We start from the raw sequence: 27,675 nt of genomic DNA, 5'->3' as shown, positions 1-27,675 counted from the left end.
ACTAAAATTTTTATGGAAGAAATATCTATTGGTTATTTGTTTTCTTTTACAATTATTGTACTGCTACATTAGCCCATCAAATAAGACTGCATGTACATACAGGAGATTCTGGATCTACAAGTGTCAGTGTAGGAACATTCATACTTATGAACACGCTCCTTTGTATAGGGGTTTAATTTTAAAGACCCATATACAAATGTTTCCTGTATTTACGAATGGTTGTTTTATATTGTCCTGCGTGGGTGTTCCAACTTGGGTGCAAATTAATTTTTCTCCCGGGTACTGCCTGTACACTTTAACTTTAGTAGACTTTGTGTGAATGAAGAACTCTACTAGTTTTGACTTATTTCTATAAAGTGCTATAATGGAATTGCATACTCAATTCATTTGTAAATTCTGGAAAGAATATGGTTTTGTTTGAGTTTAATTCAAATTATTCCTGCTGATCTGACCACTATAGTGTTGAACAGCTTCAAATCTTCCTTTCAAGCAAACACAAGTTAGCAGGAATAAAAGCAAAGTCTGCCCAAACCAAAAATCAAATGAAGTGAAGTGCTAGAAACATTGAAGAACTGGTAGCATCTGTGAGCAGACAGAGTCAATAATATTGAGTCCAAAATTGCACTTATCCAGTTTTATTCCACGTTAACAGAATATGCTTTATTAAAAATCTCATCAAAATTCATACCCACAGTACAGCTATGTGACAATTTTACAGATGTTTGCATTTTGAGAAAAATCATAGTGCGCAACAATGAAAAGCTGCTAACTGTTATCTTCAGTTGCATATCTATCTTTATATGAGGTTATATGAAGCATTTCCATCAAAAGGAAATAGTTAAATGATAACTTAAAAACTTGCACCTATTAAAAACATCTGGTTCATACAAATGAAAAAAAAAATTCTGCCGTGTATCAGGAGCCTGTTGTGATAGCACTGTTGATTATTCGCTGTTGTGTTGAGGGTTTTTTTGAGGCTAATATGGATCCATTTTTAATTGAACGTGAAACATTTTAGAGTATGTAATGCTGTCTTCATGCATTGTTTCTATTCTCTTTACATAGTATGTGAGCAGTCTACAATTTTCTTTGCACATTAGTATGGGAAATTGAAATCAGCCAAATTATTCATTTTAATATGTAGATATAATGCTTTATAACAAATACCTGGCAAGAAAGATTGTTTTCATTACCCCAAAATATGGTATTGGAAATGATGTAGAATGAACAGAGTAAGTAATGTTTCTGAAGTATAAATATGAATTAAATGCTTTTGTTTAATAATTTTAATATCTATTTATTTTGTCGTTATTGTCACTGTAACTGCTACCAGTTACAGTTGTCTTTGCCTCAACATTTGATGACCAAAAGGAAAAAGTAAAAGCATTTTCCCCCATTATCTTGGATCTCCTTGGAAACATGTGAGTGCACATTGCTGCTTTGAAACCAGTTCAAAAGAGATGTATGAGAGAATGGTCACGGGTGCTGTACTTTCGATGCCACCTCTGTGATGATTTGGAGATGCCGGTGTTAGACTGGGGTGTACAAAGTTTAAAAATCACACAACACCAGGTTATAGTCCAACAGCTAGTGTGTTTCCAATTAAACCTGTTGGACTATAACCTGGTGTTGTGTGATTTTTAACTTTGTGCACCTCTCTGTGATGATGTCTGGGTGCCAGGAACTGAGTTGAAAAGATACATGCTAAAAGTGATTTTACATAGACCCAAGAAATGGGATTCAGGAGTGTTTTGTCCAAATTTCCTTGCAAACAAGACAAGTTAATTAAGCACTCAATGTATTGGATTCTAGCCTTTTTAACGGCAATATGGAGTACAAAAGCCAGGAAGCTATGGTAAACCAGCATAAAGTATTTAGATTTCATATGAAACTTGTGTTCAATTTTGGACAGCAGGCTTTGGGAAATTGTCAAGGAAGGCTTTTGGAAAGGGTGTTGAGGCACTTTACCAGAATGGCTCCAGAGATGAAGTATCACATTAAAATGGTTAGGTTGGAGACGATGGGATTGTTCTCCTTGGAGCAGAGGCAGCCAGGAAGAGATAAAAAATCTCAATGGAGCTAGAGAGAGTAAACAAAGAAACTGCTTCCAATGGTCACTAGCTGGAAGACTTATCTAGAGGCAAAAGAATGACCACTCTCTGGAAGCTTGACACCATCCAGGACAAAGCGGCTTGCTCGATTCGCAGCCACCAATGTAAACATTCACTCTGTCCACCACCAGTATACAGTGGGAGCATTTACAGCTGCAATACAGCAACTTAGCAAGGCTTCTTCAACGGTACTTTCAAAGCCTGCAACTTATACCACCTAGAAGCGCCAGGGCAGAAGATATATGGGAACATCACCAGTTGAAAATTCTCATTCAAGTGACAAGCTATCCAGTCTTAGAACTCTTTCAGCAACACAGTAGCTGTCCCTACAGCCCATGGTCTCCAATGGTATAATAGTGGTTTGAATCTGCCGCTTCCGGTTCAGTTCCAGCTATCCATTGCAGTGGTCGGTATATTGGGTCCAGGTCGATGTGCTTATTGATTGAATCTGTGGATGAGTGCCATGCCTCTCGGAATTCCTTGGCTGTTCTCTGTTTGGCTTGTCCTATAAAAGTAGTGTTGTCCCAGTCGAACTCATGTTGCTTGTCCTCTGTGTGTGTGGCTACTAAGGATAGCTGGTCGTGTCGTTTCGTGGCTAGGTGGCTCACCAACTAAGCACATCAACCTGGACCCAACATACTGATCACTGCAACAGACAGCTGGAACTGACAACCGGAAGTGGCAGATTCAAACCACTACAAATACCGGAGGAAAGATCACAAGTGCTTCACAGGAGGCTCCCAAGCACTGAGGATGTCACCTAGATAGGGGACGAAACGTCTGCACCAGAAATTCCCAGCTCGGCGAATAGAACCACAACAACGAGCACCCGAGCTACAAATCTTCTCTCAAACTTTGAAGAATTAAGGAAAATCCAAAGAGGTTTTACAAATACATTAAGGACAAAAGGATAACGAGGGAGAAAATAGGGCCCCTCAAAGATCAGCAAGGCGTCTTTTGTGTGGAGCCGCAGAAAATGGGGGAGGTACTAAATGAGTATTTTGCATCTGTTTACTGTGGAAAAGGATTTGGAAGATATGGAAAGTAGCAAAATAGATGGTGACAACTTGCAAAATGTCCAGATTACAGAGGAGGAAGTGCTGGATGTCTTGAAATGGTTAAAAGTGGATAAATCCCCAGGACCTGATCAGGTGTACCCTAGAATTCTGTGGGAAGCTAGAGAAGTGATTGCTGGGCCTCTTGCTGAGATATTTGTATCATCGATAGTCACGAGTGAGGTGCCTGAAGACTGGACGTTGGCTAACGTGGTGCCACTATTTAAGAAGGGTGGTAAGGAGAAGCCAGGGAACTATAGACCAGTGACCCAGATGTCGGTAGTGGGCAGGTTGTTGGAGAGAATCCTGAGGGACAAGATGTACATGTATTTGGAAAGGCAAGGACTGATTCGGGATAGTCAACTTTGGCTTTGTGCTTGGGAAATCCTGTCTCTCCAACTTGATTGAGTTTTTTGAAGAAGTAACAAAGAACATTGATGAAGGGCAGAGCAGTCGATGTGATGTATGCGGACATCAGTAAGGATTTCGATAAGGTTCCCCATGGGAGACTGGTTAGCAAAGTTAGATCTCTCCGAATGTAGGGAGAACTAGTCATTTGGATACAGAACTGGCTCCAAGGTAGAAGACAGGGTTCTAGTGGAGGGTTGTTTTTCAGACTGGAGGTCTGTGACCAGTGGAGTGCCACAAGGATCAGTGCTGGGCCCTCTACTTTTTGTCATTTACATAAATGATTTGGATGCGAGCATAAGAGGTATAGTAAGTAAGTTTGCAGATGACACCAAAATTGGAGGTGTAGTGGACAGCAAAGAGGGTTACTTCAGATTACACCAGGATCTGGACCAGTTGGGCCACTGGGCTGAGAAGTGGCAGATGGAGTTTAATTCTGATAAATGTGGGGTGCTGCATTTTGGGAAAGCAAATCTTAATGGTGAGGTCCTAGGGAGTGTTGCTGAACAAAGAGTCAGTGCAGATTCATAGCTCCTTGAAAATGGAGTCTCAGATAGGTAGGATAGTGAAGAGGTTGTTTGGTTTGCTTTCTGTAATTGGTCAGAGTATTGAGTACAGGAGTTGGGAGGTCATGTTGCGGCTGTACAGGACATTGGTTCGGCCACTGTTGGAATATTGTGTGCAATTCTGGTCTCCTTCCTATCAGAAAGATGTTGTGTGACTTGAAAGGGTTCAGAAAAGATTTACAAGGATGTTGCCAGGGTTGGAGGATTTGAGCTATAGGGAGAGGCTGAACAGACTGGGGCTGTTTTTTTTCCCTGGAGCGTTGGAGGCTGAGGGTTGACCTTTTATAGAGGTTTATAAAATCATGAGGGGCATGGATAGGGTAAATAGACAAAGTCCTTTCCCTGGGTTCGGGGAGTCCAGAACTAGAGGGCGTAGGTTTAGGGTGAGAGGGGAAAGATATAAAAGAGACCTAAGAGGCAACTTTTTCACGCAGAGGGTGGTACGTGTATGGAATGAGTTGCCGGAGGATGTGGTGGAGGCTGGTACAATTGCAACATTTAAAAGGCATTTGGATGTGTATATGAATAGGAAGGGTTTGGAGGGATATGGGCCAGGTGCTGGCAGGTGGGATTAGATTAGGTTGGAATAGCTGGTCGGCATGGACAGGTTGGACCGAAGGGTCTGTTTCCATGCTGTACATCTCTATGACTCTATGAAAGTAACTAGATTTGTTTTTAGAAAAAACTGGCAGAGTCAATAGACCAGATTTTCTTTCCCCTTGTAATGCTGGGATTTCAGGAGGTGCCTGAAGTAAATAACCCAGTTGGTAGTTTTCGCTGAAGGTGGTTGTAAATACTTCAGATTTCTCCTCTGTGCTGGGCTGTCCCATCTTAAAGCTTAAAGATATTTGTTGAGGCTCTATGAGTTGGTTTTGTTGTTCTCTGCCATTTACGACTGAATGCAGCAGATCTGACTCCATTGGTTGTGGGATGTCGTAACCCTGCCTATTGCATGCACTTTCCATAGTTTCGAGAGTGTGGTATTGGAAAAGGACAGCAGGTCAGGCACCATCCAAGGAACAGGAGAATGAGGCTTGTGGGCCAGGTCGTTGGGGGGTGTGGGGGGGTGGGGGGGGGGGGAAAGGTGAGCTTGAGAGATAAATGGGAGGGAGGGTGGGCATGGGGTGGGGGGGGTGTGGGGCGAAGGTAGCTAAGAATGCAGTAGGTAGATGAAGGTGAGGGAGAAGATGATAGGTCGGAGAAGAAGGTGGAGTGGATAGATGGGAATGATGATGGACAGGTCAAGAGGGCGGTGCCAGATTGGAAGCTTAGGACTGGGCTAAAATGGGGTTACGGGAAATGAAACTGGTGAAATCCGCATTTAATCTCATGTAGTTGCAGTATCCCAAGTGGAAGATGAGGTGTTCTTCCTGCAGGCATCGGGTGGTTAGGGATTGGCGATGTCCTTGGTGAAGTGGGGGGGGTGGGGGACTTTGAAGTGTTCAGCCAAGGGGTAGTGGGCTTGGTTAGTATCGGTGGCCCAGAGATGTTCTCTGAAATGTTCTGTATCCCTGATGTAGAGGAGACCACGTCAAGTGCAACAAAAACAGTAGATGACATAATTGGAGGTACAAGTAAATTTCTGTCAAATGTGGAAGGATTCTTTGGGGCCTTGGAGGGAGGTGTGGACACAGGTTTTGAACTTCCTGCGGTGGCAGGAGAAGATGCTAGGAGTAGGGTGAGGGCTGGGGGGGGGGGGGGGGGGGGGGGGGATCTGAATCAGACAAGGGAATTGCAGAGGAAATGGTCTCTCTGAAGCACTGATTGGAGTGGGGTCTGTTTGTAGGTGGCAGAAGTGGTGGAGGATGATGCAATGTATGCGATGTATACTTCCCTGCACCTCTGCCCTTGAACCCCACTCTTCCCAATGCAACAAGGACAGAACCCACCTTCCACCCCACCAACCTCTGTATATATTGCATCATCCTCCATCACTTTCACCACCTACAACAGACCCCATCACTACAACTCCCTCTCCCACTCCACCAAGGACCTGCAGGTCCTGGGCCTCATCTACCACCCAGTGCCTGGAGGAAGAACATCTTCTGTCTTGGGACCCTGCAACCACGTGGAATTAATGTGGATTTCAACACTTTCCTCATTTCCTCTCCCTCCACCTGCCGAACCAGCTTAAAAATACGGGGTAGACCATTTAGGACAGAAATGAGGAGAAACCTCTTCACCCAGAGAATGGTGGCTGTGTGGAATGCTCTGCCCCAGAGGGCAGTGGAGGCCCAGTCTCTGGATTCATTTAAGTAATAGTTGGATAGAGGTCTCCAGGATTGTGGAATCAAGGGTTATGGAGATAAGGCAGGAACAGGATACTGATTAAAGATGATCAGCAATGATCATATTGAATGGTGGTACAGGCTCGAAGGGCAAAATGGCCTACTCCTGCACCTATTGTCTATTGTCACCTTATCCCAGTCCCAAGCCTCCAACTCTGTACCATGCTCTTGACCTGTCTTTTCCAAATATCCGCACCACCTTCCTCTCCGACCCATCACCTTATCCCCCACCTTCATCTACCTATTGCGTTTTCATGTACCTTTCCCCACCCCCTCCCATTTATCTCTCGGCCCCCCAACCCACAAGCCTCATTCCTAATGAAGGGCTTATGCCCGAAATGTCGATTCTCCCTGCTCGGATACTGTCTGACTGCTGTGCTTTTCCAGCACCGCAATCTACTCTGGTCTCCAGCCTCTGCAGTCCTCACTTTCTCCTAATTTTCCACAGTTTGGCATGCAGGTAGTTCTGTTATACTTTCATGTTCTGAATTTTTTTTTAACTTAGTCCTGGTCCAGGCATGCCGTCCTGTACACATTGAATCCAGAATTAGCCCCTTGGTGTGATGGTACTAGTAGAGTGGCGTATAGGCCTGCTTGCCAATTAGTACTGAGTAATGCTGTTGCTAATGGCTGGCAGCATCTTGTATCTGATCTCTATTTGCTAGATCTGTTTGAAATTTGCTCTGTTTAGCAGAGGTAGTGCTACATAACACAATTGTTGCAGTGTTCAATACTGTCGTTACAGCAATGGACATATGCAGCTCCAAAAGGTTGATTGGTGAGGGTAAGATAATGTAGGTTTTGTCCCTTTGGTTCCCATAATGCACATGGCAGACAGCCATGTCCTTTACGATTGCCAACTTGGTGTTACGTTGAAGTCTTCCATCCAAAGTTCATTCTGCTGTCTTTTTTTTTGCCTTCCATTCATCTTTCAGGTGGTGTTCAGCACGGATTCAACATAGCTACTCATTCTCCTAAACTGACCATTATAAACTCTTTTGACTGTCTAACTGTTTGTTTTTCTAGGTAAAAACAATGACTGCAGATGCTGGAAACCAGATTCTGGATAAAGGTGGTGCTGGAAAAGCACAGCGGTTCAGGCAGCATCCGAGGAGCAGGGAAATCAACAGCTGTTTTCCTGATGAAGGGCTCTTGCCCGAAACATCGATTTCCCTGCTCCTCGGATGCTGCCTGAACTGCTGTGCTTTACCAGCACCACTCTAATCCCCAACTGTTTTTCTCTCCTCTATCCTCCTGATCTTCTACATTTAAAAAAAAAACTTCTTCCTAGCTATCATCAGTTCTGAAGAAGGATCACTGGACCCAAAATGTTAACTCTGATTTCTTTCCACAGATGCTGCCAGACCTGCTGAGATTTTCCAGCAATTTCTGTTTTTGCTACTTTTTTTCTATTTTGACTTAATAAATGTTGCTGGAGAACTGAATAAAAAAATTTACCAGTTTGCTTATGGGTCATCTAATCTGATTATTTTCTTTGTCCTGAATCAGACTTTGACTACTGTTTCACTCCTTCATGTACAGCTTACAACTCAAGTGGTATGATTTGGCAGTATTTACTGTATATGTGAGTTGGTGCATCAACTATTTGTTTTAATTCATGCAGGTTGTGTCATGTATGAAACATACATATGTAATTACTTACAATATCTGAAAGTCAAAGAAGGCATAGCCTTCCATTAATGAATAATTACTGCTTCGAAAGATTATTTTAGTAAATTCAGTTGGCGGCAATCAAAAGATTTTACTTTGTTTCTAACCCCCTTCTAAAGAAGCTTTGTTCACTTTTTTGTTTTATCCTATTACTACCAGCTTATTCGGTCAGAATCATAAAATTAAACATTAGTTAGGTGTGTACTAGACATATGATTTAATGACTTTATGAATTCCAACAAACAAACCCACAATATCAGTTAAGGTAGTTACTGCTGAAACTCTTGATTGCACCACATTGCTGAGGAAAAGGTACAGGAAGTGCTAAAGTACAATACTTAAAAGGCAGTAGAAAATTGGGAAATTTGCTCAGTTGTATTGCAAGCATGTAATATAACTGAAGGATGAGTTAGTCACAGCATAAATTCTTACTGTGGCACATGACAGTATGTCTAGTTTGTTTATGCTAATGCTGATATTTCCTTTGTGAAAGCAACAAGGATTCATCACAGTTTAAATAAAATTATCTGAAGGTTAACATTTTAGATGTGGCATGAACAAATTGCCTTGTCATTCAGTGGTTTAGATGCATTCAGTAGTTAAGTAATCTTAAAATTGAAATGGGGCACAAGTCATCTTGCTCAACTGCTATATTACCTTCCTGATTGTGGGCAGCTACTTAAGACAATTTTTTGTGTCTAATCTACCTGTTTATGCAACTCTTTTAAAATAACAAATTTTCTCTCTCTCTCTAGTGGTTCAACAGCTCCTTTCAGCACACTTTTATGGAGTTTGTGAGAAACAGCAGTGGCTATTGCCCAGCACAACATAGCATCTTCTCAGACAAGTAAATTTGAGCAAGAACTTGAAGACCACCACTTTGGATTAACCATCAGAACTTTATTTTTGGCAAGAATAGGAGAAATAACAGACTTGGCCTGTTCAGGATCTCCAGTTGTATTCCTACTGCCTTGAAATGCATCTCCAAATGGGGTGACTGAACTGCTGAATTTAGAATTATACATGGTTTGAAGGAGAGTGCATAACAAGTGAACAAAGGAGGCTGATTTGAGAAGGTTCAAAGAAGAATATTTCCTTGCTGCAGTCAGAAACATACAATCCTATGAAGACTGTGCGCATGTATTAACTTGGAGAGATTGGGATCATATACCGACCTTGTACTAATACTTCTTTGTGCCGCTGATTCTGACCCCCATGGCTCGGATAAATCGCCCTGCGCCCGTGGAAGTTAGTTATAAGCACATGAGGTTTCTCATTACCCACAATCCTACAAATGCTACACTGAGTGCATTTATAGAGGTGAGTCTTGAAGTGCTAAACATGTTTACAACATTCAAAGTATGCCGATGGGTCAAATTATGACTCTGATTGTGGTTGCATGAAGAATGATTGCATGACCAGAACATTTGGCTCCCACCAATGCATACTTAAGGTAGTGCCTTTTTGCTAACCCCAAAATGGAGTTTGAGTGATTTCTGTTTGGATTTTGTGTATTAATGGTTTCCGAGGATTAAAAATAATAACCAAATAGCTGTGCATCATTATTAACATTGATAATTACAAAAATATTGCAGCGCAGGAAACAAATGCTTATCTTTCTCTTGCACAAACTGATTTCAGTTCCCCTCCTTTAAAACCACAACAATCCACAAGGTACACCAGCAGTGACGTTAGGCAGGGAGTCCCAGGTGATACTGAAGGAATGGTGGTGTAGGATTATATCATGATGGTACATATTTGGGAGTAAAACGTGCAGATGATGGTGTTCCTGTGCACCTGCTGCCCTTATCCTTCTAGGTAGTAGAATTCACAGATTTGGAAGGTGGTGTTTAGGATGCAGTGCTCTAATATGGAGGGAGTAAATCTTGAAGGTGTTAGATGGGTATTTTCAAGTGGGCATGAGGGACGGAGGTAGGTAACTACTGAATTCCTAACCTTGGGCTTGCTCTTATAACTGTAGTGCTTATATGGTTAGTCCAGTTCAGGTTTTGTTCAAGATGTTGAATCTCAAACGTTTGTGAAAGTGTATAATTAAGGAGGCAAAAGGAAAGTTGGCCTTTAATGTAAGAGGAATGGAGTACAGATGTTGGGAAATCTTACTACAACTTTACAGGCCGTGGATGTGAACACACCTTAAGTACTACATGCTGGTTAAGCCTTCTTCCTTAAGGGGTATATTTATATTTGAGGCAGTTCAGAAGAGATTTGGTAGTTTGATACCCAGGTTGAAAGTCACTTGCCTTTGAGGAAAGGTTAGGCCAGTTGTGCTGATACTCATTGGAGTTGAGCAGAATGAAAGGTATATCCTTGAGGAGGAATCTTGAGCTCGGTTATGTAGTTGTAGAATAAGGAATCCGTTATTTAAAATGGAAATAAAGAGCAACATCAGCGCAGTTGTGAACCTTTGGAATTCTCTGTTCCAGGTAGCTGCGACAGCTGAACCATGAAATCTATTTATTGCCACAGTGGACAGATTTTGAAGCATAGGGGAGTCTATGGTTATGGGGAATAGGCAGAAAAGTGGAACTGAGGCCAGAATCAGATCTGCAATTGTGTTATTGAATGTCAGAACAGGTTCAAGGTGCCTTATGTTTTATCTACTCTTTCTCTTGTTTCATCAGTTCTTAATGTCTATTTCCCAGATGAAGACTTTGTTTTTGACATTTGGCACAATAATGAGCAATAAATGCTGCCTAGCCAGTGATGCCCTCATCCCGTGAATGAATTTTTTAAGTTTAAACTAATATTTAATGTGAAGATCTCAAGTTACTCAAGTAGAGCAATTTGCATTGTCTTAATCTGAATTGAAGCATCTTGCACTCCTTCATCCTCAACCTTCATAAGTTCAAAGCATACATATTTTGGGTCCCTTTGCTATTTTGTGGTTTAAATGAATGACTTAGAGTCTAATGTAGGAGGGTTGATGAGCAAGTTCATGGATGACACAAAAATTAGCGCGATGGTTAATAGTGAGGACAACCTTTGACTGTAAGAGGATACAGATGATCAGTGGCAAATGGAATTCCGTCTGGATAAATGTAGTCGCAGCTTGAGTGTTTGTGCATTTCTGGAATCCAAGTTATAAGAGGGATGTGATAGTACTGAAGTGAGTGCAAATCTTCCCTAGGCTGGAGAGTCTGTTATGAAGAGAGATTGAACAAACTGGGGTTGTTTTCCCTGCAGCAGAGGAGATTGAGAGGGTACACAATTAAGATGTATAAAGTTGAGGGGCATGGGTAGGGTATACAGGAAGACACTATTCAGTGACTTGGGGTATAGATTTAAGGTAAAGGGCAGAAGGTTTGGAGGAAAAGATTTTTCACCCAGAAGGTGGTTAGAATCTAGAGCCTACTGTCTGGAAAAGGCAGATACACTCATAACATTTAAGAAACATTTAGATGTGTACTCACAATGCCAAGGTATACAAGACCATGTGCTGGAAAATGGGATTAGAATAGATGGCTTTTGACTGGCATGGACATGACTGGCTGAAGGGCATTCTTCTGTGCTGTAGACCTGTCTGAGTACACACAAATATGCAAGTAGAAGCCATTGGGTGTGTAATAGCTTAAGTCTCCTTCACATCTGAAGGAGAAATAACTTTTGGGGTTTGATCTTTTAATTTGATTCTGTATAAATACGTCATGTGTAAAAATTATCACAATTCTGAGGTGGGGATAAACGGTTCCTGTAGAATAAAATAATGAATTCTGGATTAGTGGTGCTGGAAGAGCACAGCAGTTCAGGCAGCATCCAAGGAGCAGCGAAATAATGAATGTCCAGTAACCTAAAGTGAAGTTTTAAACTTTCCTTTCAGATTCCAGATGCTTTCTTCTGAAATGATCCACTCAAAATTTATCAGGCATGATATCCTGATCTGCCCACAAATTGATTTCATCAGGTGTTACTATTGACACATTATCTGGTCTAATTTGAAACCATTTCTGTGATGCAGAGGGCTGTGCTAATGTAATAAATAGTTCTATTCCTTAGTATTCTTTAACTAGTTCCTGTACTGCAATTCCAATCTGATTACATCAGAATACACTTACCAGGAACTTTGAACTGCAGATGATATGTTCATTTTAAATTGAAGCCATCTCCATTGAAGAAAGTAGAATTTTGAGCAAGTCTGACACTAAACCAATGAGAGAGAGGCACAGAGTTGTTTCTCATTTGTTGTCGTAGGAAACTGGCAATAAGATTATTTTAGTGTAATGAAAATTTCTCAATTTTTGATTGTCAAAACCTTTATTGTTTTCTTAGAGTAAATGGAGAAAATGCCTGATTAAGTCCGAAGAAAATCTCATTTTAAAGATAAAGAACTGAGGCAGGTTACAATAGTGGAGGCATTTTTCCAAATGAAAGTAGTTTTGTTACATCTACAAATGTAACATTTTATGAACAGCTAACTATTCCATCTTTTGTACATAGACAGCCCTGTCGTTCAGAGTTTCATGAGCTCTCCAAACTAACCCTCAGAAGCCTAATGTAACCTACCAAATTTATTATAAGACAATTGGGTTTTAGTTATGGATCCCAAAGATGTTCACACAGTAATTCTAAATTTTTTTTTGGATATTGACTGAAGACCAAAGCCAAGACTCAAACATCATCCAACTTAAGACTCCTTGGAGGTTTAATCTTGGATCTGCTTCAATTCAATTTGCCACTTAAGCAATAATGCAGTTTCATCTCGGATTGAAAAATACTCTATACTGCAACATGAATCATGAACAGTTGAAAATATTTTTCGTATTTACAATTTTGGCAGTTTGCTATACTTTGACACTAATCATACACTTGCTCAGACCTTTGAGTAAAGGCGTTAGGGCATGAATTGACATTGCTGAGGCCTCTTCTGGAGTACTATGTGAAATTCTGATCGTTCTGCTATAGAAAGATTATCATGAAATTGTAGAGGTTTTGAGAAAAGAATTACCAGGATGTTGCCAGGAATTTGAGTTAAAAAATTAGACTGGCTAGGTTGGGACTTTTCTCACTGGAGTGTAGGAGGTTGAGGGGTGCCTTCCAGAGGTTTATAAAATCATGAGGGGCAGAGATAAGGTGAGTAGCAAGTGCCTTTTCTCTAAGGTGAGGAGTTCAAAACTACGGAACATAGTTTTAAGGTGAGAGGAGAAAGTTTTACAAAGGACATAAGGGGCAACATTTTCATGAGGGTGGTTCGGCTTTGGGATGTGCTGCCAGAGGAAGGAGTGGATGCAGGTACAGTTACAACATTTAAAAGACATTTTGGTAAACTACATGAATGGGAAAGGTTTGGAGAGACATGGGCTAAATGCAGGCAAGTGGGACTAGTTTAATTTGGGAATATGATCAGAGTGGACTAGTTGAACCAAAGAGTTTGTTTCCATGCTAAGTGACTCTGACTCTGTATAGCTATGGTCAGTAAGAATACTGTGAAGTGGTTTCAAATTTGAGTAATATAAATTGCCAAGCTAAATGGGATGGTGCAGCTTCTGAGCTAGTGTAATGCTCAGTTTCATGGTAATTGTGATAGTTGATGCATTGTTGGCTGTTTTCTCCTATGTCAGTCCCAAAAATTGAGAATTGAAGGCTAATTTAAAAAGATATCATCAGTCTGAGTTGTTACAGCAATTCATTGTGCCCATACCTTTCTTCCAAAATAATCAATTCTAATCCCAATTTTCAGCACTTGTCCAGTAAACTTATAAGGTATGGCATATGAAGTGTTCATCTACATGGCTCTTCAGTATCTAGAGGGTTCACATCTCTTGAAGCTGATGACAACTGAGCTGTTTATTCTCATCAGTCAAGTTTTGCTCATTTGAATGATCCAACTTCCTAAGTTGGACAGCTGTTGCAGATTGCATTAGAAAACAAAGTTTTGTTTTGCCAATCATTTTGTTCATGATTATCAGGTTGAATGTTAAGATTTTGTCCTGCAGCCCAGCTTATTTAATGGAAATATATTCCATATACCCACAAACCTCTAGGTTTAACAAACATCCTTCAAATACTGTCTAAATTTCCCTAACTTAAGGAGCCCATTGTTATCTGAAGGAAGTAATGGTTTAGTTTTCACAAGCATTGCAGAATAAATTGTACACTTTTTCTTAAATATTGAAATACAGAAGGAAAATTAAACTTGAACATTAGGAAAATGCCCCACAGAGATCTTAGAGGAAAAACGAGGAGGGAAATAATATTGTACGAAAGGACATTGACAAGTTTGTGGAGTGAGCAGATAAGGTGCAATGCAGAGAAGTGTGAAGTAATGCACCTTGGTTGGAAGAACAATGAAAGACAACATAAAGTAAGGGTACGGTTATAAAGGGAGTGTAGCTGCAGAAGAATCTGGGTACACAGATCATTTGAAGGTGGCAGAATAGGTGGCGAGGACTGTAAATAAAGCATGCAGTGTTCTCCGCTTTATAAGTAGGAACATAAGAGTACAAGGAGGTGATGTTGTACAAGACACTTGTTAAACTTCAACTGTATTCTGTTCAGTTATGGGTTCTGCACTTTAAGAAAGATGAGAATACATTGAAAAGAGTACAGAAACAATTAACTAAAGTTTCTCACATGAGGGAGAATTTTAGTTTGAGGATAGATTAATAAAGTTGGGACTGCTCTCATGGGAGAAAAGAAGGCTGAGAGGAGATCCAGTTGAGTTTTTCAAAATCATGAGTGAACTGAACAGAGATTGGATGAAGCAGTTTGCATTTGTAAAAAAAGCAATAATGAGAGAGATTTAAAGTGATGTGCAAACAAAGCAAGAGTGATACTAGAAAAAAAAATTCTTTCACATAGCAATTGGTATACCCCAACAAATTGTAAAGGCAGGTTGGATCGAGCCATTCAAGAGATCAGTGGATTTTTTGGATATTGATGGTGCGCAGAGATATGGGGTTAGGGGAGTAGCAGGAAATTGGCACGAGATCATACAGCTTGTGCAGGCAATGATTTCCTTCTACACTTTTTAATGATTGTAAGATTCTGTGAAGCCTCTTGGTTTACCTAGAAAAGTAGAAGAATCATTGCTAAAGGGTTCCAAATACTGTGTATACTAGTGTAAAAGTCAAATCTTTTAGACTATTTTTAAAGGCTCAATTTATAAGGTCGCCTTGCACGGGGAACTAGTTTTGAGGGGTTGAAATTCATGCTGCAGTTCGAAATACTATATTATTAGCAGAAGTCAATTTGATTGCTCAACTAATCCCAGGTAAAGAAGAAAAACACAATGAATTACAATAAAGGTAATTACCGGATGAAAGCAAGAGAAACAATGAATTACTGGTAGTAAATTTTATTTATACAGTCTGTATGAAAATTTTAATGTCAAAGATTCATTGAAATCCTGCAAAATCACACTGTTCAACATAGTCATGGCCTGGTATAATGGCACCGTTTTAAAATGAAACATTTATTAAATTCTGCATGTGTAAGCGTCTTGAACTTTCCTGCCAAATTCTTCAGTTTCCCTCCCATTTACACTCTTATGTAATGAACATCGGCAACATTAACCAATTTGTCAAAAAAATGAAGATATATGTAGCTAATATATCTCTCTTTTTAAATTCAGATCTAATGGCTCAATTAAAATGATTAGCTTTTTAACTATGTTAACATTTGGATGTATAGTGAGCAAAGTATAATAAGTACTGATAGACTTAGTACCAGTCTGAATGAATGAATGAATGAATCAGAACGTGCTGTGGTAAACCAAGTGGGCTAAATACAGTTATGAATGAGTAGAGATGTAATATAGTAAATAGTGATGATCAGAGTTGCTGGTATGAATGAGTGAATGCGATTTCATTTAAGTGAATTAATGGTTGTAAGAGGTTTATAATGTGATATAGTAGGGTCAGTGTTTACATGGGATATATGGAAGATACAAATAGTTTTGGCCAAAAGTAAGGGGTCGACTTTTATGCAAAATCGACTTTTACACGAGTAAAAGCAGTAAATTTGGGGGAGTAATTATTTTCAAGGAGTATTTCTGTTGCACCAACTAGGTTTTCTTTCGTCTGACTTTTGTGGTGTTGCAGGAACCTGAGAGCAGGGCCTTCTGATCATGTGTCCCTTAACAACATTGATTTAACTAATGTCAGTGACAAACTGCAAACTTAGTGTTTTAGGGTCAATTACAGGGGCAGGCCTGCATGCACATTGTGGCAGATAGCTGGTTCTAATTTGTATCTTTTTAGAAAGAGGTATGCTGTACAAAATTAAGATCATTGTGCTGAACCTTTTATAAATTACTGGTGAAGCCTCGGCTGAAATATTGCCTATCAATTCTAGATATTACTCTATAGGAAGGACATCAAGGTTTTAGATACTGCACCAAGGAGATGCACTAGGATTTTACCAGAGATTAAAAGCATCAGTCACGCAGGGAGCTTGGAGAAGCTGGGAAACATTTGGACTTAGAGCGGACAAGGCTGAAGGGAAATTTACTGAAGTCATGAAAAAATTGAAGTAAATGAGAAGAATTAATTTCCATTGCCAATAAGGTTGATGATTGGAACTGTATTACCTATGGAAACATAGAAACAAATTTAAGTAATTTTCAGAAATAAAAAAAATGTACTCGAGAAAAGGAAAATATTTTATGGTTGTGGGAGCAAGGATGTGAAACCTATGATCGCTTTTTCAACGAGTTGAAATTGACGTGATGGACTAAATGACCATTTTCTGTGCTATGGTATCAATGCTGTTGGCTATTAAAATCTCCAGGTTTAAATTGTTGAAGTCAGTAGGCTTACAGGTATTTGAGCCTGATTCATATTGATCAATGAGGCTATACCTTGACAACAATTACTGGCTTAATGTCATTCCAAAGCACTTCACAGATACCTTTCGAACAAAATAAAACAAGGAACTTCATGAAAGGACAGGAGACTAAGTAAATCTTGAGTGTCTTCAGGAAGGGTAAGAAGCAAAGATATTAAGAAAATTTCAGAGTTAGCTGAAAGCACAATGTTAATAGTAGAATGAAGGCATTCTGAGGTGTAAAAGACTAGAATTGGAGAAGGTGTGGCTCAAGGAAGGTTGTATTATTAGATGAGATTATAGATGTGAGGAGAAAAGTCCATTGAAAGAATCAAAGATGAGGGTGAGAACCCAGACAGGTGATGGTGCAAATTTGAACAGTAAAGTTTTAATTGAGTTCAAGTTATTGGTGGGTGGCAGATTGCCAGCTAACCAGGGCAGCATCGGAATAGTCAAGCCTGGAGACAACATCAGTTTGGAAGGGGGAATTCAGCAGCTACTGGACTGGGTTTAGTGCGGAGATAAGTCACAGATAAGAGGTAGACATAGTCAGCAAATATCCCTCCAATCCAGTACTTAAATCCCAAAACGCCAGTAGTTTGGAAGTTTTCTAGGCCAGCCCTGTAATTCACAGATTACTTTGACAGAACCTGTGACCTCCACCACCTAGAATCAGCAGGGCAGCAGACACATGGGGAATGTCATGTATCCCTTCCACATTGCTCTCTACCCTACCTTGGGCCTTTTTATTGACATGTTTTCACTGTCACTGGGTTAATCCTTGGGCATCTTCCTGACAGCAGGACATACCTAGACTGATTTAGACTGCAGCAGTTCAAGAAAGTTACTCAACACCATCTTCAGGGTAATTAGGAATGGACAATAAATTTGTGCAAGCACTTTTAGAAGAATATCAGTCAGACTCTTAATGAAAATTAACTAACTCTTTCCTATTAAAAATAAGTATTTGCTTTTCAACCTATCATCCAACCAGTGAGAAATTTTGAATGTGGCCAAAATGAATAAACCTACTTGTTCCTGTTTCTGAAATAAGGGCCAACTCCAGCTACATTTGAATTTTTTTTAATTAAAAGATCCAAAAGATCTGAATTTGTTAAATTTGGAGTTTTTTTAAAATTGGGGAAGACCCAACTTTCAAGCAGAATAAAAACAAAAGTATCTCTGATTCTTTCAGTCATCTGTTTTTTTTTCTGTATTGTCTGAAATGTTTCATGTGCTCTTCACTCCTTTAGGAACTGCAAAAATATGGTGTGACCACTCTTGTGAGAGTATGTGACGCCACGTATGACAAGACTCCACTGGAGAATGAAGGTATTGATGTAATCGTAAGTATGAAGTTTCACGTTAATTTCCATTTGGTTAAAGCAATCGTATGAACTTTTCCAGATAAAGCGAAAAAATCCAAATATTGAACTGAGCAAAACAACAAAAACCTGCTGTTAATGAATTGTGAATGAAGTGAACATTTGGAAGCTTGCAATCTCAGAAATTTGTCATATCCAATGCACTATGCTTATATTCAGCACAATGACTCAAACCTATTAGCCCTAAGCCAAACTTCGCAAGTAAGTGCCTCTTTGCAGATCAGGATTTTTTTGAGTGTTGGATTTATTCATTTTCATTGCTATGTAATATTCACTGAACTAATATAAACCACTAAAACATGACCAAACTTGCTTTTGCCCTTTCACATAGAAATGTGGGCACAAACTAGGAGCAGGAGTAGGTCACTCAGCCCTTCAAGCCTACCCCACCATATAATATGATTGTGGCTGATTCTCTATCATATTGCCATGTTGCACTTTCTCCCCATACCCTATGATGGCTTTAGTATCTAAAAATGTTATCTATCTCTCGAATATATTTAGTGACCTATCCCCCACGGTCTTCTGTGGCAGAGAATTCTGTAGATTGAGTACCCTCTAAGTGAAGAAACATTTTTGTTTCTTCACTAAATGGCCTGCTCCATATTTTAAGACTTTGACCCTTTGGTTCTCCAGGCTAGAAGAATGGGCATAATAGAGGCAGATGGAATTGAATGTGGGAAAGTGTAAGGTTTTGCACTTTGTTCAAAAGAATCAAGGCATAAGACTATTTTCTAAATGGGGAAATGCTTTGGAAGCTCAAGGGACTTAGAAAATCCTGAACAGGGACTTCTTAAGGTTAACATGCGCGTTCAATTTGCAGTTAGAAAGGCAAGTGCAATTTCGCATTCATTTTGAGAAGTCTAGAATACAAGAGCAAGGATGCACTGCTGAGGCTATGTAAGACTATGATCAGACTTCATTTAGAATATTGTGAGCTGCTTTAGGCTTTGTATCGAAAGGACATGTTAGAGTTGGAGTGGTTCCAGAGGAGGTTTCTAAAAATGATCACAGGGATGAGGGACTTGTCATATGAGCAACCATTAAGGACTCTGGGTCTATACTTGATACAGTTTAGAAGGATGATCTCATTGAAATTTATAGAATAGTGAGTGTCCCGCATAGAGTAGATTTGGAGAAGTTGCTTCCACTAGTAGCAGAGATTAGGACTTGAGGGACCAACCTCTGAGTGAAAGGACAATCCTTTAGATCTGAAATGAGAAGGAATTTCTTCAGCCAGCGGGTGATGAATCTATGGAACTCATTGCCACAGAAGGCAGTGAAGGCTAAAATATTGAGTGTATTTAAGACCGAGATGGTTAGGCTTTTGATTAGTGAGGGGATCAAGGGTTACAAGAAGGTAGGAGAAGAGCTTTGAGGAACAGATCAACCATGAATGCGTGGCAGAGCAGGTTCGATCACCGAATGCCTAATTCTGTCCTGTAAGGCATAGGAGCAGAAATTAGACTATTTAGCCCATCGAGTCTGCTTTGCCATTCAATCGTGGCTGATCAGTTTCTCAACCCATTCTCTCGCCTTCTCCTAGTAATCCTTGATACTCCAGAACCTATCTATCTCAGTCTTAAATATACTCAATGACTTGGCCTTCACAACCTTCCTTGGCAATAAATTCTATAGACTCCACTTTCTGGCTGAAGAAATTTCTCTTTATCTCTGTTCTAAAGGGTCTTCCCTTTACTGTACGGCTATGTCCTCGGGTCCTAGTCTCTCCTGCCAATGGAAACATCTTCCCAACATCTACTGTCCAGGCCATTCAGTATTCTTCTGTATGTTTTCAATTAGATCTCACCTCCCCCACCCCCACCCCCATCCTTCTAAACTCCATAGAGTATAAACCCTAAGTCCTCAAACATTCCTCATATGTTAAGCTTTTCATTCCTCAGACCATTCTCATGAACCACCTCTGAATACACTGCAGGGTAAGTATATCCTTTGAGATATACAGCCCTGAACTGCACACAATACCCCAAATTTCCCATATTTATGGATTTTATCATCTCCAACCAGGGAAGATATCCTCCTTGCATCTAGTATATCCAGTCCATTTAGAATTTTGTATGTTTCAATCAAGGATATATGTAAAGTCGTCATAATCTTCGAGGATGTTAGGGCTGCACTCATCGGGGAGAGAGAGAAATGACTGGTAGCTATTTAACCTGAGGTTCACCAAGCCTTTAGCAAGAAGAGAGATTAAGAAGCAGAATCCTTCATAATAACCTCAAAAGGTGTGGGAATTGAACATTGCCTCACAAACCAGCCGTCTAACCAACTGAGCTAATCTGTTTAGTTTACTACTTCTGTTCACAAGTCTCCCAAACAGCCAGCTTTTGATGTCATTATGCTGGTATCTCACCACCGATGTCGTCCTGTTTGTGCTCATGTTTATGAATAGTAGTTAAGATTATCAGACACTTTTTTTTCAGAAGAATAGGTTAGTTGTAATTTTTTTAAAGTTTGCAGTCACTTTGATCTCAACAGAGATGATTAAGTTCTCACAGATCATTCTTAGTTGCGCCATAGAACAACGTGCTGTAGAGGCGCATTTTTGGAGTCTTAGTAAATGCTGAACTGGATTTATCTAGGGAAATATTCCATTTTGTATCTTTACATGCCAAGACCCGACTTTAGCACTCACAACACATTGTAAGTTAATTGGGATATTTCCATCCTCATTAAAAATGACCAATACAGTCGCACTGTATGGAAACAGACTTTTCAGTCCAACTAGTCCATGCCAATGATGTTTCCAAAAATCTAATCCCACTTGCCTGCATTTCGCCCATATCCCTCCAAACTCTTTCTATTCATATATTCATTCTTAGCCAAATATCTTCTAAATATTGAAATTGTATTTGCATCCACCACTTCCTCTGGCAGTTCATTCCACAGACTCACCACCTTCTGTGCTTTCTTTTTTTAAAAAAAAAGCTGCCCTTCTTATCCTTTTTACAACTTCCCCTCTCACCATAACAATACGTCCCCCAGTTTTGAATTTGAATTTGAATTGAATTTAAACTATTGTCACCTGTCCCGAGGCACAGTGAAAAGCTTTGTCTTGCGAGCAATACAGGCAGATCCGAGTTAAGTAACATAGATAGTAAATAATAGGTAAACAGCGGCAAAAATAAAAACTCAGTTAGAGTTTGAGAGTTCATTCAGTATTCTAACAACAGTAGGGTAGAAACTGTTTCAAAACCTGCTGGTGCGTGTGTTCAGGCTTCTGTACCTTGTACCCTATGGTAGAGGTTATAGAAAAACATTGCCAGGGTGGGATGATCTTTGAGAATACTGGCACCCTTTCCTTGACAGTAGGCCTGGTAGGTGGATCCTTTAGAGTGGAGGTTACCCTTTGTGATTGTCTGGGTGAATTCACCACTATCTGTAACCATCTCCGATCTTGAATGGTGCAGTTGCCATACCAGGTAGTGATACATCCAGACAGAATGCTCTCAATGGCGCACCTATAAAAGTTGGCAAGGGTATTTGTTGTCATGCCAAATTTCCTCAGCTGCCTGAGAAAGAAGACACATTGAGCCTTTGTAACCAGTGCGTCCACGTGAGAAGTCCAAGAAAGCTCGTTGTGGATGACCACTCCCAGGAGCTTGACACTCTTCACTCGTTCCACCTCTCTGCTGTTAATGTGTAGGGGGGGGCATGAGTAACATCCCGCCGAAAGTCAATAATGAGTTCCTTTGGTTTTGCCATCACTGCGAGCCAGGTTGTTCTCAGTGCACCATTTTTCCAGGTCTTCCACTCCCATCTGCAGTCTGTTTCGTCACCATCTGAGATTCGGCTGACTATGGTGGTGTCATCAGCGAACTTGTAAATGGCATTAGTCTGGTATTTGGTGACTGTCATAGGGGGCTGCAGTGTAGTGTGTAAGTGAGAATGAAATATTGTCCTCAATCTTCACATTATGGCCAGTGGGTCAGGAAGCTGAGGATCCAGTTTCCCATCTTTCTATTCACCTTATCTACTTAAACCAATTTTCATTCCAAATCACTTTTTAATTTTAAATAATCCTATTTTTATGGTAACCCTTCCAAGAAGTTTCAATTCTCAGTTGTTAATGCATTATTAGCAGAAAGGAATTTTTTTGTATCTGGGATTTAAGTTTTTAAATTACTGTGCCAAATGTCTGGAACTCGACTGGTTTAAAATTTGCATTCCTCAATCTGTCAAAATTGAGAACTTTTTAACAAGTTAGAAATTATCAGTTAACTACTTTGGCTCATTCTATGAAAATAAAATTTATACTTCATGGGGGGAATAAAAAGCCGTGTGTAATACTACTGTTTTAAAAAAAAACTTGTTGCTGAAACTTTTCATCTTGTATTCATTCTAACAAATGCAAGAATGCCAAGTTTCAAACCATCATAACAATTTATACTACAGGAGAAAAAGGGACACTTGATTAACTGGCATGTCAACTCTGATTGGCTGATGTGTTGCCATTAGAGAAACCCAGCTTTCCTAGGCCTCCAGGTAATTCAGAAAAAGGTGCAAGGTGCAAAACTTACACACTCCTTTGCAGAGAACGCATTCATGCGTATAAATATCACTTCCAGCAAGCTTAAATGCACCATGCTTAAATTTGATTTGATTACCTTAAACTAATTGTCATTGTGGCTATAACTACAATCCAGATTGTTCAACGTCTGTTGCCTATTTTTAGAATCACCTCTAACAGTAGACAATTAACTTGGGTTTTGCTGGTTGAGTACAGACTGTACTCTTTCTATTACAACCAGCCAAAGGAACAAGTTTGATTTGGTGAGACAATCGTTGGGACATAACATCCTGTTTAATTGGCAAAGCTGGTACTGAAGTTCAGACGAGACCTTTTCAATTGTTTTTTTGGACTGACTGCAGCATCTGATTAGTGGAAAGTAGCATTCACATCACCACTGCTTAGTTGCAGTGTGCAACAGCTTCCTTAACTACTTGTGGAAATTTCTGAGATATTTTGCCTTTCAAGAGTATTTGGAGGTAGACCAGGCACTTTTCAAGCGAATGTGATAGCCTTTTGCCCATTTGCAGCTTTACTCATTATACAGCTAACAATGTTCTGATCAAGACAGGCTTGATCTTGCAAGAAGTAGTCACGGTTCTCTACAAACAAAAAGAATGTGTTCAAGTCTTGCATGGGGTTGGTGTTACTCAGGAGCAAGGAGAACCTTTAGTTCCCTGTTGCTTTATAATGTCCACACCTTGAACAGTTTACTAACCAATAGCCAATCTTTTCTAAAGTAAATTGTTGTGATCATTTGCCAGTTGGCATACTTGCATTTGTCCTGATGTGTTCAAGGTGAAAAGCGAGCTAGCAAGAAACAATGGAGAGAAATGTTCTGAGGAAGGCTCACTTGACCCAAACTGTTGACTCTAATTTCTGTCCACAGGTGCTGCCAGACCTGCTGAGCTTTTCCAGCTATCTATTTTGTTGCAGATAAATGGGTCACTTTTTGGTTTGGCAAGATGTAAGCCGAGGCATGGCACACTGATCAATGCTGGGGCGTCATATAATCTGTATCAATGACTTGAGGACTGAATGTATAGTTGCAGGAAATTGTAAGCACTCCTATGAGGAATAATTTGTCGGGTCACACTAGTTAACCCAATTCAGATAAGTGCTAATGCACAGATGACAACTCTGGGGACCTCTCCCTTTCCTCAAGCCGTGACTTGAATTGTCTTGCCAGCTAACTTAGCCATCCAAGAGGACCCTACCTTGCAATCAAGGTATGTCTCTAGGTGGCCTGTGACTGTGTCCTGGAGTACACTATCCAACTGTTTCATTTACATCAGACTGTGCAGTTGACCGCACCTCTGAGGAGCCCCACCCCACCCTCGACATGTCTCGAGAGTGTCTCTTAGTTTACATAACCACCCAAGAGGTTCCTCACCTAGCCATTACATTAAAGTGGCTATGATCATCCTGGAGTCGCAACACTTATTATTTCAGCACCTACTGCTCTTTGACACCCAGCAGACCCTTTTTAAAGTTCAGACATGACACTGTAAGGGGACACTGAAGAAGCCAGGGTTACACGTTACGATGGTACTCGCGCAATCTGATCACTTTACCCATTGGTCCACACTTCTCATACGCTGCTTGAAGTGCCAAATTGGTAGGGCAGTATGACTAAATGAATCACTTGACATCCAAATGTGCTTCATTGTCAAAGGGCGTTATTGTCTTGCATTAGTGGGAAGAAAATCTCAGGGAGTACAGAAGCATTTCACTGAACAAAAGAAAGCAGACACTTTTTGTATATTGGTTTGTAACAGCTAAAAGTGGGCTTAAAGCAATCATGTTATTACTTGATTACCTATTTATCTAATCAGATTAATGTTGTGACTGCCTGTTCAGTCAATAGACAGTTCTAGGTCTTCCCATGATTCCATGATGGTTCCACAATAATCTGTCCTGGCTCATCCACACCGATATTATGGTCAAGAAAACGCACCAATGCCTGTACTTCCTCAGAAGGCTAGGTAAATTTGGCATGTCCACAAATGATTCTTAGCATTTTTATATTTGCATCATAGAAAGCATCCTGTGTAGATGCATCAAAGTTTGGTATGGCAACTGCTACGCCCAAGACTGCAAGAAATTAGACTTGAGCAGAGCCCAGTTCTTCTCACAAGCCAGCCTTCCATCCATTGACTCCATCAATACTTCCCATTGCCTTGGGAAAGCAGTCACATAATCAAGGACCAGTTATACTCTGTCCCACCACCTTCTGTCAGGCAGAAGATGCAAAGTTTGAAAACACATGCCAACAATTTCAAGAACAGCTTCTTCCTCAGACTTGTGAAGAGACTTCTGGTTAAAGTTGATCTTCCTCTACAGCTGTAACACTATATTCTGCAATCTGTTCTATTACTTTGACATACTTCTGCAAAGGTGTGATTTGCTTGGATAGCATGTAAAACTATTTTCACTATCTCAGTGCATCTGACAAAAATAAATCCAATTATGGGCGGCACAGTGGTAAGCATTGCTGCCTCACAGTGCCAGAGTCCCGGGTTCAATTCCTGCCTCAGGCAACTGTCTGTGTGGATCAACTAGGTAAAAACAATAACTGCAGATGCTGGAAACCAGAGTCTAGATTAGTGTGGTGCTGGAAAAGCACAGCAGTTCAGGCAGCATCCAAGGAACAGTAAAATCGACGTTTCGGGCAAAAGCCCTTCATCAGGAATACAGGCAGAGAGCCTTGAAGGATGGTGAGATAAGTGAGAGGAGGGTGGGGAGAAAGTAGCATAGAGTACAATAGGTGAGTGGGGATGAAGGTGATAGGTTAGGGGGGAGGGTGAGTGGAAAAGAAGATAGGCAGGTAGGACAAGTCATGGGGACAGTGCTGAGCTGGAAGTTTGGAACTGGGGTGAGGTGGGGGAAGGGGAAATGAAGAAACTGGTGAAGTCCACATTGATGCCCTGGGTTTGAAGTGTTCAGAGGTGGGAGATGAGGCATTCTTCCTCCAGGCGTCTGGTGGTGAGGGAGCAGTGGTGAAGGAGGTCCAGGACCTCCATGTCCTCGGCAGAGTGGGAGGGAGAGTTGAAATGTTGGGCCATGGGGTGGTATGGTTGATTGGTGCGGGTGTCCCAGAGATGTTCCCTAAAGTGCTGCGCTAGGAGGCGTCCAGTCTCCCCAATGTAGAGGAGACCGCATTGGGAGCAACAGATACAATAAATGATATTGGTGGATGTGCAGGTAAAACTTTTAATCAATGTGGAAGGCTCCTTTAGGGCCTTGGATGGAGGTGAGGGAGGTGGTGTGGGTGCAGGTTTTGCAATTCCTGCGGTGGTAGGATGGGAGGGTGGGTTGTAAGGGGGCGTGGACCTGACCAGGTAGTCTCAGAGGGAAAGGTCTTTGCGGAAGGCAGAAAGGAGTGGGGAGGGAAATATATCCCTGGTGGTGGGGTCCGTTTGGAGGTGGCGGAAATGTCGGAGGATGATTTGGTTTATGTGAAGGTTGGTAGGGTGGAAGGTGAGCACCAGGGGCGTTCTGTCCTTGTTACAGTTGGAGGGGTGGGGTCTGGGGGCGGAGGTGCGGGATGTGGGCGAGATGCGTTGGAGAGCATCTTTAACCACGTGGGAAGGGAAATTGCGGTCTCTAAAGAAGGAGGCCATCTGGTGTGTTCTGTGGTGGAACTGGTCCTCCTGGGAGCAGATACAGTGGATTTGGAGGAATTGGGAATATGGGATGGCATTTTTGCAGGGGATAGGGTGGGAGGAGGTGTAATCTAGGTATCTGTGGGAGTCGGTGGGTTTGTTTTAAAAAAAATGGTGTCAAGTCTGTCGTCATTAATGGAGATGGAGAGGTCCAGGTAAATTTAAGGTCAGGGTGGAATGTGTTGGTGAAGTTGATGAATTGCTCAACCTCCTCGTGGGAGCACGAGGTGGCGCCAATGCAGTCGTCAGTGTAGCGGAGGAAGACTTGGGGAGTGGTACCGGTGTAATTACAGAAGATGGACTGTTCTACATAGCCAGCAAAGTGACAGGCATAGCTGGGGCCCATGGCTACCCCATGGAGGAATTGGGAGGATTCGAAGGAGAAATTGTTTAGGGTGAGGACCAGTTTGGCCAGACGAATGTGTGGCAGTGGAAGGGTACTGTTGGGGACTTTGGGAGAGGAAGAAACTGAGGGCTTGGAGGCCCTGGTCATGGCGAATGAAGGTGTAGAGGGATTGGATATCCATGGTGAAGATGAGGCGTTGGAGGCTGGGGAAACAGAAGTCTTGGGGGAGGTGGAGGGCGTGGGTTGTGTCTCGAACGTATGTGGGGCATTCCTGGACTTTGTGGGGGGGGGGGGGGGGGGGTGTGGATAGGACAGTGTCGAGAAATGAGTTCAGTGGGGCAGGAGCATGCTGAGACAATGGGTCGGCCAGGGTGGTCAGGTTTGTGGATCTTGGGAAGGAGTTAGAACCAGGCAGTTCGGGGTTACCAAACTGAGTTTGGTGGGAGATCTCCTGAGATGATGAGGTTCCGTATGTTCTGGGAGATGATGGTTTGGTGATTGGGGGGTGGGGTCATGGTCAAGGAGGCGGTAGGAAGAGGTGTCCTTGAGTTGGCGTCTGGCATCAGCAGTGTAGAGGTCTGTGTGCCAGACCACCACTACGCCCCCTTTTTCTGCTGGCTTGTTGGTGAGGTCAGGATTGGAGGGCTGTGCGTTGAGGGTGAGAGGTTGGAGTGGGGGAGAGGGGTACAGGTTGAGGCGATTAATGTCCCAGCGGCAGTTGGAAATGAAGAGGTCGAGGGCGGGTAATAGGCCAGCAGGGGGTGTCCAGGTGGATGCAGTGTGTTGGAAGTGGGCGAAGGGGTCCTTGGAAGGTGGGCGGGAGTCCTGATTGTGAAAGTAAGCTCGGAGGCAGCGGAAGAAGTGTTCG

At 41.4% G+C, this 27,675-nt stretch overlaps 1 protein-coding gene across 13 annotated transcripts in view; it reads left to right on the top strand.

Moving 5' to 3' along the window:
- Nucleotides 1-27,675, top strand: part of LOC140476946 (protein tyrosine phosphatase type IVA 3-like) — a 158,499-nt gene that overhangs the window by 114,667 nt on the left and 16,157 nt on the right. For all 13 annotated transcript variants that reach the window (XM_072569940.1, XM_072569942.1, XM_072569941.1 and 10 more), the window contains 2 exons: nt 8,855-9,419; nt 18,134-18,226. In XM_072569940.1, the coding sequence (XP_072426041.1) occupies nt 9,315-9,419; nt 18,134-18,226 (198 nt within the window). In that variant the 5' untranslated portion in view covers nt 8,855-9,314. The remainder of the gene's footprint in view (nt 1-8,854; nt 9,420-18,133; nt 18,227-27,675) is intronic.

Source organism: Chiloscyllium punctatum, chromosome 5, assembly GCF_047496795.1.
Source record: "Chiloscyllium punctatum isolate Juve2018m chromosome 5, sChiPun1.3, whole genome shotgun sequence".
In the NCBI taxonomy this organism is placed as follows: domain Eukaryota; kingdom Metazoa; phylum Chordata; class Chondrichthyes; order Orectolobiformes; family Hemiscylliidae; genus Chiloscyllium; species Chiloscyllium punctatum.
The sequence above is the reverse complement of the archived record's forward strand: the minus strand, read 5'-3'. Positions and strand labels throughout refer to the sequence as shown.